This window comes from Episyrphus balteatus, chromosome 4 (assembly GCF_945859705.1).
Source record: "Episyrphus balteatus chromosome 4, idEpiBalt1.1, whole genome shotgun sequence".
NCBI lineage: Eukaryota > Metazoa > Arthropoda > Insecta > Diptera > Syrphidae > Episyrphus > Episyrphus balteatus.
The window spans coordinates 36,607,548-36,621,790 of record NC_079137.1 but is presented as its reverse complement, the minus strand read 5'-3'; the positions used below and the strand labels follow the sequence as shown (position 1 = coordinate 36,621,790).

Here is a 14,243-nt window from a genome sequence, read left to right as displayed (position 1 = left end):
AGAATCTTTTGGTTTTCAGTTGTGAATAGAGCTCAAAGAGACCTTTCTTTTGATATATCACTCGATTAATTTGGAAAGAATTTTTTTAAAATGCATTTTTTTCGGCAAGGGGTTAACCTTGATTTTTTCTCTGAAATCCAAACAAAAAATTATATACCTATTTAATTTTTTTACCTAAATGCGTAAACTTGTTCGCTGTGAATTCATATCTGTAAACCAAAACTTGTTTTGAGACCTTTCTTTTGATGTATCACGATAAATTTTTAGGCATTTTTTTTTTAAATGCATTTTTTTCTCGAAAATCCCAAAAAAAATATGTAATTTTTTTAACCTAAATGCATAGACTTGTTCGCTGTGAACTCATATCTGTAAACCAAAACTTGTTTCAAGACTTTGGCTCCAAGCTATCTACGAAAAAAAATATTTGAATGCAAATAACTCAGCATCCAGACCTCCATCAAATTTTTGATTTTCAGATTATAAATGTACACTCAGAGAACGAATCGATTGCCGCAAACGGAAAAATTGCCCAATCGACTTTTTCGTTTGCTGTAGATATTTTCGACTTCGTTTGCATCAAATTCTTATAATCTTTGGGTTAACAACCATTTCACGTTTGTTGCAATCGTATCTTTGCTATTTTGACAAAGAAAAATAACATTTAAATGCAGTTCGTTTGATGCAAACAACCATTTCACGTTTGTTGCAATCGTATCTTTGCGATTGTGGCAAAGAAAAAGAGCATTAAAATTCAGTTCGTTAGATGCAAACAACCATTTCACGTTTGTTGCAATCGTATCTTTGCGATTGTGGCAAAGAAAAAGAGCATTAAAATTCAGTTCGTTTGATGCAAACAACCATTTCACGTTTGTTGCAATCGTATCTTTGCGATTGTGGCAAAGAAAAAGAGCATTAAAATGCAGTTCGTTTGATGCAAACAACCATTTCACGTTTGTTGCAATCGTATCTTTGCGATTGTGGCAAAGAAAAAGAGCATTAAAATGCAGTTCGTTTGATGCAAACAACCATTTCACGTTTGTTGCAATCGTATCTTTGCGATTGTGGCAAAGAAAAATAACATTTAAATGCAGTTCGTTTGATGCAAACAACCATTTCACGTTTGTTGCAATCGTATCTTTGCGATTGTGGCAAAGAAAAAGAGCATTTAAATGCAGTTCGTTTGATGCAAACAACCATTTCACGTTTGTTGCAATCGTATCTTTGCGATTGTGGCAAAGAAAAAGAGCATTAAAATTCAGTTCGTTTGATGCAAACAACCATTTCACGTTTGTTGCAATCGTATCTTTGCGATTGTGGCAAAGAAAAAGAGCATTAAAATTCAGTTCGTTTGATGCAAACAACCATTTCACGTTTGTTGCAATCGTATCTTTGCGATTGTAGCAAAGAACAATAGCATTTGGAGGGAACTACAATTCGTTTTCCTTATACTTACGTTTGTTGCAATCGTATCTTGCGATTGTGGCACAGGACAGGAGCAATTGAAGGGACCATATATTTCGTTTGATTCAAACAAATAACTCATTTGAATCAAATGATTTTGTTCGTTTGTGGGGTATACGTTTGTGGCACACTACCTTCGCGTTTGGGAACATCGATTCTGCTTTTTGGGGTAGACAAAATACACGTTCACAGAAAACGTATTGCGTAAAAAAATCCAAAACTAAAACAAATCAAAAACCAATTTTCTGAAATACAAATGTATTGATCGTTTGTTAAAGCAATAAATTAACTGTGGCAAATAAACTTATTGCTTTAACAAACGATTAATACATTTGTATTTCAGAAAATTGGTGTTTGATTTGTTTAGTTTTGGATTTTTTTACGCAATACGTTTTCTGTGAACGTGTATTTTGTCTACCCCAAAAAGCAGATTCGATGTTCCCAAACGCGATAATAGTGTGACACAAACGTACAACAGTTTCAAAATAACTCCAAAATTCTAATTCTCAGATTAACGCATTTTCCATTCAAAAATATAGATAAAATTTCATTTGTATCTCTTTTTTTATTTAAACAATAAATATATATGTATTAATTTACAAGCTTAACAAAATTTACTTAAAGTTAACAGTTCAAAACATAGACAAGCCAAATAATTAATTTATTATTATTAGTTTTATATTTTTGAAATCGATATTGCCGATATGAAAAAAAACATTAAAAATACATTTATTTTTAAAATAAGAAATTGTTATACACTAACCTAATATAAGTTCAGATAATGAAGTTTGAAACTATGTTATTTAATCAGGTGCAACGTTTTACAGTTTTTTGTTCACAAAAGAAGTGGCGAATAAGTTAATATAATTAATAATAATAATATAATTAATAATAATAATATAATTAATATAAGGGTTTGTGTTTATTTAGGATAAAATAATGTAAAAATGCATAAGGGTGATTTGGGTTTCGTAACAAATGGTTCTGCTAATAATGGAAATTGTGTTGGTTATGATTTCATACATAAATATAAGGTATGAATACAAAAGTTTATATTGTCGTGATTGTGGCGTTATACGCCTATCGGAATAAGAGTGAATGCAATGTTTAAAAATCCCAAATAACAAACAAATCACCATTATTAGACATTGATAAAGAAGAAGTATGAACATATTGCAGACTATCTAGATCAAAAACTGAAAATGAACTATTTGCTTTAATTTTGTAAGCAAAATAATGATTGTCAAAACATATAGTCTCTATATATGATAAACAAAGGTAAAATGATGTTTTCACTTTCACTATGTGTTCAATTAAGCGAAAAACAGGGTCATTATTTTCATATAGTCCAATGCATACAACCAATTTTTCTTTAAATAATACGCCTTTATGGTTTAGCCATGAAACTTTCAAAATATTTTCTCGTTCAGATGATTTGAAATTAAATTTAAAAAATTCAGCTGATTTTAACTGAAAAGTTTGTCCATGATTGTAAAAATTCAAGCAAAGTTCGTTATAATTCAATATTAAATTCGAAATTTTATACTGATGCTTAACGTTCATCGTTTTGAGTATATTTATTCTATTATTTGAAATATAACCACACTTTTTGAAAGTTTGGTGTTTGGCCTCGAAACGCATCGAATTAACTGCTACGATTGGACCAATATTTTGTACAATTCTTGGATAGTGCAATAGAAAGTGGAATTTTGGTTTCAAATGACTCTCTGATATTAATATATACAAAGAATTGTGGTCAGCTATAATTTTTTTTAAATATTCAGTTGAATGAATGTGATGCCTCTTCCTAAAAACAAATAGAATTATTTCTCTTAACAATAGATAAAGCTTCCATTCAGGACATGAATTTTCAACTAAATCTCCAACTAAAAGTGATAAATGTGTGATTATAATATACATCTCTGATGCCGAAAGTTTGAATTTATTTTTGGAAAGGCTGTCTGAATTAAAGAGAGGTGGTTTTTGGGTTACCGAACCAAAGTTAAATATTTCTATTCGCCTGTTTAGCTGTGGCAAAGAAAAATATTTATATTTTAAGATGAAGGACTTCAAAATAATACTAAGGTCATAATGACAAACTCCTTCCAACAAGTCATGCATACAATCCGCACTCAAGTTATCAACAACATGAAAATTGTTCAATGAATTCCAAATTGAGTTTTCCTTGATACCGGTAATCTTTGCATTACCTATATTTATATCTTCATCATAATTAGATTCATTTCTTAAATGTGTCCCATCTTCAATTAGTAAGCTTTTCATATTTTCTTTTGAGCACCTGCAAAACCGACAATAGTGTAAGGAATTGAAAGATTCTGTAAATCCCAATAGAGAATTCAATCCTAAATTATCACCAGTTATCAAGCATGGAATTAATTTAATTATCTTAAAATTCTTATAACTGATGTTCAGTCCTATATTTTGCAAACTATTAAGATATTCAATTAGAGGTTTCAAAATAGTTGTATTACCAAATTTTTTTCTATCTTCAGTGAAAAATAGCATAGCTAAAAGAGTATGAGATAATTTCGAAGAAATGTTATCTGGAAGACTCAAAATTTTAATGTAAACAGCTCCAATTTTTTGAATTCCACTATGCGAGCCCAAGGGATTAAGATATTCAAAATCATCAAAGTAAATAAGAAGGGGTATAAGAAAAATTGACACGTCATTTTCTGGATTAAACTGTCTTTTTTTCTTTTCCCACAGAGGTGTCTGAGTTATATTTACTATTGTATAAGTCAATTTTTGTAAGTGATTTATATACTCTTCAATGAGTTTCAATAAAGGTGTTTGAGTGAAAAAAACAGTAAAAAGTTGATTGAGATCGACTATTTGCAAGAAAAAATCGCATTTAGTGATTTTAATTTCATTATCTGCAGAATAAACTTGTTGGTATTCAGAACCAAGGAAAATATCATGAAAATTGACCAAAATATTCATATTTGATAGTTTTTTCAAAATTAAAAATTCAGATTTTAAGTATTTTGGACTCATAAGAGAAGTTAAAATAGGATATATTTCTTCATTATTTTTATTTTGGGCCATAGCAAGGGAAAGGTATCTATCGTAAAAAGAAAATAAATTTTTGAAAATTTCTAAGGCAGTACTTCTTGGAATTCTGTCATCATTTAATGTTTTCAGAATAACTTTAAGTAAATCTGTAGTAACGTCATTTTCCGAACTCAATTGTGGTGTAGAAATAAAATTTGAATTAGTTTCTATTTCGTCATATTGAATGGAATTATCAAATTGATTATTAATAGAAGGAACAATTTTAGGAAGAGGAGAAGTGAAATCTAGAACATGATTTCTTTTTATATGAGCAATGTGTTTATAAAGAACTGAAAAAACCCTACCACAACTTTTGTTATAACATGTAAAACGTTGCATACCTGGATGGTTTTTCTTAAAATGCATTGAATACAGTTTAATTGAAATAAATGATCTATTACAGTGTGCACAGTGCATATTGTTATTTATTAAATAAAATCTTATACAATTAGTATTCTCTGTACTCGTGTGAGTAACAAGTGGAATTTCAATATTTTATGTGTATGGTTGAAAAAAAGTTATAAGTTATATGGTTAATTGATTTTGAGTGAGGAGTGAAAACTAGTGTCAAATTGTTCAATGAAAAATGAAACAATAAATAACATAAACATCAAGGATGTAATTGTTGAGGAAGGAGTGAAAACTACTGTCAAATTGTTCAATGAAAAATGAAACAATAAATAACATAAACATCAAGGATTTAATTGTTGAGGAAGGAGTGAAAACTACTGTCAAATTGTTCAATGAAAAATGAAACAATAAATAACATAAACATCAAGGATGTAATTGTTGAGGAAGGAGTGAAAACTACTGTCAAATTGTTCAATGAAAAATGAAACAATAAATAACATAAACATCAAGGATGTAATTATTGAGGAAGGAGTGAAAATTAGTGTCGAATTGTTCAATAAAAATGAAATAATAAATATTATTGAAAGATATTATTAAAAGATAATTACTTCGTGATCAGACTGTTCCAAATTGCCTTAATACTTGATGATGATTGATCAAATTTTGTGCGTACGTTGAAAATGTGTATTTGAATAAAGGTCCACACAGACGTGCTTTCGGCTGGATACATTATATGTAGTGCTTGATACATATAGAAGCATTGCTCCACAGCATCGATTGGATTGTCGAAGGAATATTTTTTGTCCGTAAGCGTCACATATGCACTTAAGTCATTTAAAGCGCCGACAAAAACAATTCTTGGTTGCAGCCCGACTTCGTTTTCTATTAAGTTTCTTTCGAAATCGTCAGCTTTTCCCAGTGTCTAAAAAATATAAAATAAAACATTATTTTATTTGTATCGATATTTATACAATTTAATATATTTTATCGAATATTTATACAATTTAATATATTTTATCGATTATTTATACAATTTAATATATTTTATCGAAAAAAACTATCTTTCGGAAATATGTAATTATTTTTCTTAAAACTGCCTTAAAGCTTTTGAGGAACAACATTTGCTTTTAAGTGTTAAAAATTGATTAGAAGAACATTATTTTTGTCACATTATTAGTATTCAAACAGTACTCACTTCAAAATAAAGAATAAATTTTTCTTGAATTTCAAGCCTCGAAGCTTTGAAACTATGCTTCCCTCTACGGGCCTTTATTTTCGTTGAGGGGAATAAATACGGCAGTACTAGAAGGCTGATAGCTTTTTTATTTTCTTCGGTACAGCTTAAGCTTTCAGAAATCCACTTTTTAACTAATGGCTCCTTTAAATGACTACCCTTTTCCAAAATACTGCTGTAGATTACCCAATCCAAATTTAAGTTTATGTCCGGATGTAAAATCTTTGCGTCTTCAAAAAACTGATGGAAACAAATTGCAAATAAATTACAAATGAATAAAACCTAAGATTTGCAATTTTAAATTTACTCACCAATTTGAAAATATTGCTGTTGTTAAGTGTAAATATTGGAAATTTAGCCAGGTACGCAGCAGTTTCAATTTGATTGTCCTGCAAAATTTCCCATCTTATTGCAAAACAAATTTTCCAATTTTCAATGATTTTATCGAACGGTTCAATAAACTCTTGGATAAATCTATAAGCCTCGCAGTCGTCGTCGGAAGAATTTACTAAATAGAATAAAAACATATTAAACAATACATATATGAATATACAAATGTGTAAATGAAATTCATTAGTTAAAACCCATAAGTAATTAGAAATTGAAGCTTAAACAAAAATAATATGCAAAATCGGATCAGTGTTCTATAAAGTAAATTTTTGAAACAAAGTGCATTAAGTCCATTTTTCGTCTTTATCGATTAATATAAGTTTTTATCCCAATTCTTAAAGCATTGAAATATAAACATAATATAAATATATTTTGTTATTCTATATATCTAATATTATTATGTTATTCTATGTATTTTCTCCACAGAAACAAAATAGAGATCAATTAAAATGTTTAATCTTCAAATCCAAGTTTTAATACTTAAAGGGTTTTTGTTTTAAAAAAATTTATGAAATTCGTCATAATCAAAATTGGCAGTGAAGTGAAATAACGCCCTACGAAAAAAGGCCCCATTTCAAATGCGGCTTTATTTCCATGAGAAAATTGAGCACAATTTTTTGAGGTGATGATTATTTTGTTTTCTATTTTCAAAGTAGAAAAAACGAAATAAGGCCGGCGGGCCTAACATGGCCAATCATGTTGACATGGAAATAAGGCCTCAAGCGTTGTCAGGGCCTAATTTCCATTAAAAATCGTCCCCGAGAATTACAAGGTGTCGAAAATTTTTAAAATTGAGATTTTAATGCAAAATGGTTGATAAATTGTGTCGTATGCGGATTTTTTAACAGCAATTTATGTAATTTGTGTTCATAATTTTAAATCTTGATTTACATTAGATTCAGAGTGAGCATTTAGCCCAAATTCTGCTAAAAAAAACTACCTCTAAGACCCGTTTGGTGAATCGAAACTTAATCTTTTAAGTTCTACATAAATCCTTATGCGACAGTTTACGCAGAGGAAAAAGTAGTGAATAAGAGGTTATGATCAACATAAATTATTTAAGTTTCGATTCAGCAAATGGCCCTAAATAGTGTAAATAAAAGTGAAACTTAGCACATAAATGTATATAAAAAAGAATAGTTTTTACCTATTGTTGAGTTCAAATCTTTTGTTGAGTTCAAATCTTTTTTTAAGCATTTTGATCTCCTGGAAATAAGACCGGAGGTTGATAGGATGTTTCTATAGTTAGAAAACGCGTCATATAATTTGCCGGATGCCTTTTGACCATTAATTGCAGGGTTATAGTATTCTTCTTTTTCCTCTGAAGTGAACACTTCGCTTATAACAGAAGCGATATAAGAAAAATCATATCGATTTAACCTGATAAAAAAAGTTAATAAATTATTTTTTTTTTTTTCAATTAATTTATGCGACAAAGCCCAGTCAAGAAATTTAAAAATTCTTTAAAAATAATAATACTGTTTAATGTTTATGAAACCACTAATAACCAAAATTTTTAAATTTTTACTGAGCTTACTTCATACATGTTGGCATATTTAAAATTTACTTACTCCAATTTTAGGTCATCTTTCAGTAAAATCTGTATTATAAGCTTACTAAGCTTGATTTTCTGTGAATTTTTCAAAACGCCATTCTGTTCAAATTGTTTAAGCAGGATAATGAAGTCTACGTGTTTGTATTGTTTGAGGACCTGTATTCCAAAAAAAAAGACATTTAGTGAAGTAACTTAAAGGAAAAATAAAAACAGTGGCTGGAATCTGGCTTGGTTCAAAATCTGGTGAACAATTTTCTAATAAAATAAAAACAACTGCCTGCATATTACATTCTTAATGTAATAAAAATCTTGAATATCCAATATTATTTCTTAGATTGTCTTGAACGGAACGTTACCACCGATTTCAGTGGATAAAAGTTGCTGAACCACGGATTATATTTTTGTACAACTAGCCCTAAGTGCATATTGTGGCAAGATGGGTCCACAAAAAATATTCATAAAGCAGACATTTTGGTAAATGCCAAGGAAGAATCAACTTTCGGTGATGGTTGTATAGGAAAATTTCATATTTGTTATTTACGATTTATGCCCTTTCAAACAATATTTCGTCGCCCTAGTATTGAAGTGCCATATAGGTACGCCATTTTTTACATTTTTGGAAAATCGCATTTTAATATTCGGAAGATTATTGCAAAAGAACTAACAGCTGGCATTTTTTGATTTTTCATTATGATATAGGGTAGAGTTGCCTAATTCCGGCCGTCTCCAGTAGCCGGCAACCTTTCAGAACAACCGTTTTAACTAGATTACTTTCTTCCATGCATTAACACTTCTTTTTTAACAATGAAGTTGGTCTCAAAATGGTTTCTCTTTTCACAAAATGTTAAACTGATAGTTTATCTCACGAAGGACATCAAAATTAAATGTTTGTTAGTCCAAAAATAACAAGAAATACCACTCATCTTTTCATGTGGTAGGGGATTTCAAAAACCTTAAACGCATACAGTTCTGTTCTTGATTTAGTGATGGTGTCTTTTAAAAATTCAGTCATTTTAGAAGAATGGGACAAATGACCATTCTATTTACTGTCCTAAAATTACAAATAACAGTTTTCAATTTTATTCTTGTCGTTAATGCACCAAAACTGGTAGCACATGTAAAAATTTACTCGTCGAAGTGTTTTTTTGCATTTTTTTTACCACCATTCATTTTTTTTTACCCCCAGAATGTTTGTATCTGAAGTCTGGATAGAGCATATTTTTAACCATACCAGACTGGTATTACCAGTACTGGTAATGGTCCATTTTGAAAAAATTTTAGTCATTGCTTTTCCTAACATCTTAAACTATCAAAAAAACAATAAAACATTGTTAGGTCACGTACTTTTAGGGAAAAACCATTAATGAACATTTGAAAAGTTGTGTACTTATTCTGATGAAAAGGAGTGTAACTTATTAACCATCAAAACTGTTTCTAAATTCTTAAAATACAAACATTTAAATAAAAACATTCAATTTATTTAAGCTTGACCTTATAAAGTCAGTGGCCGGAAATGGGACACTAGATGGCCGAAAATAGGAAACAAAGGCCGGATTTAGAAGAATCGGACTTTTTTATACAAAAACTTAAATAAAATATTTTTGGGAACTATAATTAACTATTTTTTTAACCATACCAAAAAATTATTAAATAAAGTACATTTTATTTCAAGAATTATTCGAAAATGTTAATATTTGACGTTTCTGTGCTTTATTTTATGAGACAAAACCCTTAAGGGGCCGGCTACTAGCAACTCTACCCTATAGTAAAAATGTATCTTTTATAAACATGTTATTGGACATCTGAAATTCGTTTAGTTTTCAAAATATTAAAATTTTTGTCCAAAATGTTTGCCCTATACGCCATGAAAATCAGAAATTTCTTTTAATCCTATACACGTACGTAAAAAAAAACATGACGTACGTTAAAACAATTCTCAAAATTTTCATAATTTGCATGAAAAATTTGACGTACCTAAATGCCAACATTTGGTATTTACCTCAAACAATACAATTCTAAAAGATACTAAAAGAATTTTAGTGTAAGACTTGGCTATAATAATTATTCGTTTACAAATAAGACATAAAGCCTACTCTTGCTCTAATAGCACAACTCCATTATCCATTATTATCTTTTAAGCACCCAACTTTAAAATCTACGAGAGAAAAAAACGTCACTCTCTTGAATGCTTTTTTTTTTGGAATAAATTATATAAATTCAATAACATCTCTCACTGGAAACTAGTACCTACTAGAAAATAAAAATGTGTCCATAATTAGATACAATGTTATTACCTGGTCCCTATTTAAAATAACCTGCAATAAATCAAAAACCGGTAGGATTCGGGTTTACAATTAAAGTAACCTCCTATTAAATTTGCTTAAAAAATATATGTTGTTACAAAAAAAACTCTGTATTAAAATTTCAATTTCTTTTGATCAAAGCCTAGATTTGGAAGTATTAGAACTAGACAATTAAAAAAACAACGGGCGCTTTCATAAATGCATGGTTGCGCAAGTCTGACGAATGCAAAGCTTTCATTAATGCAAATGACAAATGTCAGGTGTCCATAAATGTAAAACGCAAATATTTGCAGCGCAAATGTGCAAATGAAAAAATTCTCATGCGCAATGAATTTAAACTTAAAGAAAGAAGGAACATCACGTAAAAGATGATACAGATTTTCTTTATTTCTCAATTCGGTAAAAATATTAATTGGAAATTCAAAGTTCAAGTCAAAATAACAAAAATAGCCGCGAATTTCTTGGATGTAATAAATTTGTAAATATTGACAGAAATGTTTAAAAAAAGTTTTTTTATTAAAGGATGGAATTAAATAATTGTTAATTTTGGAGAAGAGGCTGAATTGCAACTTAAACATTTTGACAAATGACGCAAATCAGAAGGTGTTCATAAATTCAAAGTAAACATGCGCAAATAGTTTTTCTGACATTTAGTCTGATCGCAAATGACCGCATGTAAACAAAGCAACCATGCAATTATGAAAGCACCCAACTCTTCAAAAACAAAAATAACTCAATATGTCAATAAGGTAACATTGAAGAATCTATTCCGAAAAGAAAAGATCAGAAAAGTATAAGTTTTTGTGTTCCATGAGTAAAAACCTTGACCCAAAAGGGGGGTTCACATTGACTAACTTACCGGACAGACCAGCCGCCATTTGGTCTGATCTGATGCTGTTTTGATAGTGTGAACACCCATCCGACAGCCTGTCCGGTTTGCCGGATGGTTTTCAAAAAATTTTGATTTTTTGGTGGTCGGACGAACATGTTAGTCAATTAAACGACATGTCTGTCCGGCAGACAGTGATAATCCATTGTCTCTAATTTGAGAGCAGAATAGGGTAAAGATATATTAAAAATAAGCTGAAAAGTGGGTTTTGATGAAAATTGTCTGATGAGTGTGAACGAAAAATATAATTCGGCCATCAGGCCAAATGACAACGGGTCTGTCCGGTAAGTTGGTCAATGTGAACCCCCCTAAACTGTTCTACAAACTGTCACTTTGTTTGATACAACGTTTTCTGCACCTTTTTTGAGGTAGAGCAAGTATATGAGAAGTGCCAAGCATCAGCCGATTTGTGTGTTAAGTTAATAGTTAATATAAAAAGTGATTTTTTAAGAGATTTTGAATTAAATAAAGAAAATAAACAGTCAACAATCTAAAAAGAATATTAATTGATGTTAAATTTGAATGAAAAATTAGTTCATAAAATAATTTTTGAAATCGAATTTTCACTTTTCTGTTCTAACAGTTTTCACGCACTTATGCTATTCTGATCTGTTCTTATCTATTTTTTTTTTCATCAAACAAACTTATAATCAACAAAACTTAGAGCGGAATTCATAGTCGTTACTCAAGTTAAGATTTTTCTCAACTCCAGTAAGTTGAGAAATATTTCAAGCAGTCGCTCAAGGGAATTGAAAATAGGGCTTTCACTTGAGTAAAGAAAAATCTTGTCTTGAGGAAAATTTTTTCTCAAACTCGAAAATTTGACTGATTTGAATTAACTGTCATAAAAAACAAACATTTTTTGTAATAATTCAACTTCGGTTTGATTTGTCGCGATTAAACAATATTTAGAAATAAATAAACTCAAACAAATATTCGCGCTTCATATTTTATTATAAAATAAGTACAAATTTCAATTGTTAAATACAAAAAAAAACAAACTCTCGCAATGACACTTCCGTTTTAATGTCAATTGACTGAAAAAAAAACTTAAGCGTTTCCTCAAGTAAAAAAGCCTCCTCAGAGGTTCACTTGAGAAAAATTTCGACTCCAGTGAAGACTATGAATAAGGATTCGCTTGAGCGAGTGCTTAAGATATTTCTCAACTTGAGTGACGACTATGAATTCCGCTCTTATTGTCTGTTAATTACATGAATATAATAAAAGTTACAAATAAACAAATTGAAAACTTTTTATCTTACGAGTAATTGTTAGTTTTGAGTTCGCATTCTTATCATAATAAACTTGCCATATAAAGCATGATTTTAATAAACTGTAATGCCAAGAGCGGCACTTTTAAACCCATAAAACTTGAATTATTTTGGAAAACCAATATTAAAAAAAAATTATCGACATAAGAGTTGCTCGGATCAATTCTGAATAATTTTCTTTAGTTACTATACAAAAAAAAAATATAAAATACATTAGTCCATACGACTATTATCAGATATGTAAACCGCTACTTAAATTATAATGAATCAATTTAATTATAATATCGTCGCTATGCTGCCAAAACGCACTAAGTCATATTTTAAGGATTTTTAGATTTAAATGCAAAACGGTTTTGCACGAAGTCAGAAAAAATAACTTTAATACAGGCACAACGCACTAAGTTGACTTAGTGCTTTTTACCTGTAACGCAAAAAAAAAATTAAATCAGTACCAGTTTATAGCAAGAGAGAGCATTAATGAGACTTAGTGCATTTTTCCTGTCTTCAAAACAACATTTTTAAATTTGAAATATGACTTACAAAGTATCTTGTGAGGTAAATGTAAGAAAAAAGCGGTAAAATGTAAATAGATTAATACAAATTGTAAGTTTATCAGCGAGTAAAGACGACTTGAATTTTCTATATGAATCTTAATAACCTTTTAAAAATGAATTAGAATTCTCGTTCTTAACTGGCTTCAAATTAAATGTTTTCGATACGAAAAAAATAAACCGGGAATACTTCAAACTTAATATGAATTTGACCACAATTTTCGAAACTTGAACGTTTTTAAGAATTTTCGAAGAGGGAGAAACCCTGTTCCTGTTTTTAAAGCCTTCTTTTAATAGTTACTTGTTTTTAATTCTTCTACGTTGTAAAATTTCTGATTTAACTAGGTATAATTGAGATTTTGTCTTTACTTTTCTGCTATAATGTTGTTTCCTTTAACTTCATATGCCAGAAAAGTATTCATTACAAACAAATAATTGCAAATCATTACAGGTAAAAGGCACTAAGTCATGGCTTTTTCTACTTTTGTTCACATAATTATCATTTTTGTTATTCAAAAACCAAAAAAGTTTTTGGAAACTAATGTCAAAATGTTGAGTTTGTGTTTAAAGTGATTATCTGACAAATAACAGTTAACATTGAATTTTCACAAGAGAAATAATCTTAAAAATCGATTTACTCAAATCTATGTTTTTTGACTTAGTGCGTTTTGGCAGCATAGCGACGATATCACTTTTTATTCCCTAATAAAGGCTTTAAAAATTTTTAGATCGAAGTGTTATACTGGATACAAAGTTTTTTTTACTGAGACTGAGAAAAAATTTAATTGAAAACGATTGTTGATAAATTATTTTCATTCGATTAGCTTATATGATAATAAAATATAAAAAACAATCTGAAACTAGATAAGATAGGTATTTCAATTAAAAAAAAAAAGAATATTTGGCCTCCATGACCTTTAGCTGGATGAAATTAGCATTGCCAAAATGGTTAATTGAATGTTTGGAAAAAAATTAAGTTTTTTATGGATTCTACATCCAAAGTCTTAAAAATTTTCAAATAAGCAGAATTTATATGGTAAACAGATGTCTTCATGTACTATTATATATAGATATATATAGTTAAAATTAAATTTTGAAGAAAGCATGACTTGTATTCGGGATGCATTTTTATAAAAAGTATGACAGACTGAATTAAATTTTTT

General features: G+C 29.3%; 2 protein-coding genes across 2 annotated transcripts; both read right to left on the bottom strand.

The window, feature by feature from the left end:
* Window positions 1-2,324: 2,324 nt before the first annotated feature.
* On the bottom strand, window positions 2,325-5,237 carry LOC129918693 (uncharacterized). Its single transcript, XM_055999389.1, has one exon. It carries the CDS (start codon window positions 4,951-4,953, stop codon window positions 2,569-2,571), a length of 2,385 nt encoding a protein of 794 aa, XP_055855364.1. The 5' UTR covers window positions 4,954-5,237; the 3' UTR covers window positions 2,325-2,568.
* Window positions 5,238-6,057: 820 nt separating this feature from the next.
* LOC129919195 (uncharacterized) lies at window positions 6,058-9,236 on the bottom strand. The gene is made up of 5 exons (XM_056000045.1): window positions 9,227-9,236; window positions 8,083-8,257; window positions 7,659-7,891; window positions 6,433-6,629; window positions 6,058-6,361 (listed from the first exon to the last, which is right to left on the bottom strand). Exons 1-5 carry the CDS (start codon window positions 9,234-9,236, stop codon window positions 6,068-6,070), a joined length of 909 nt encoding a protein of 302 aa, XP_055856020.1. The 3' UTR covers window positions 6,058-6,067.
* Window positions 9,237-14,243: the final 5,007 nt, after the last annotated feature.

Excerpts from the sequence above, each read along its gene's own strand:
- LOC129919195 (XM_056000045.1), bottom strand. Across the intron at positions 7,892-8,082 it reads AAAGATGACCTAAAATTGGA|GTTAAATCGATATGATTTTT; the intron begins GTAAGTAAATTT and ends TTTTTTTATCAG. Across the intron at positions 6,630-7,658 it reads AGATTTGAACTCAACAATAG|TAAATTCTTCCGACGACGAC; the intron begins GTAAAAACTATT and ends TATTCTATTTAG.
- LOC129918693 (XM_055999389.1), bottom strand. The coding sequence starts at position 4,953 with ATGCACTGTGCACACTGTAATAGATCATTTATTTCAATTAAACTGTAT.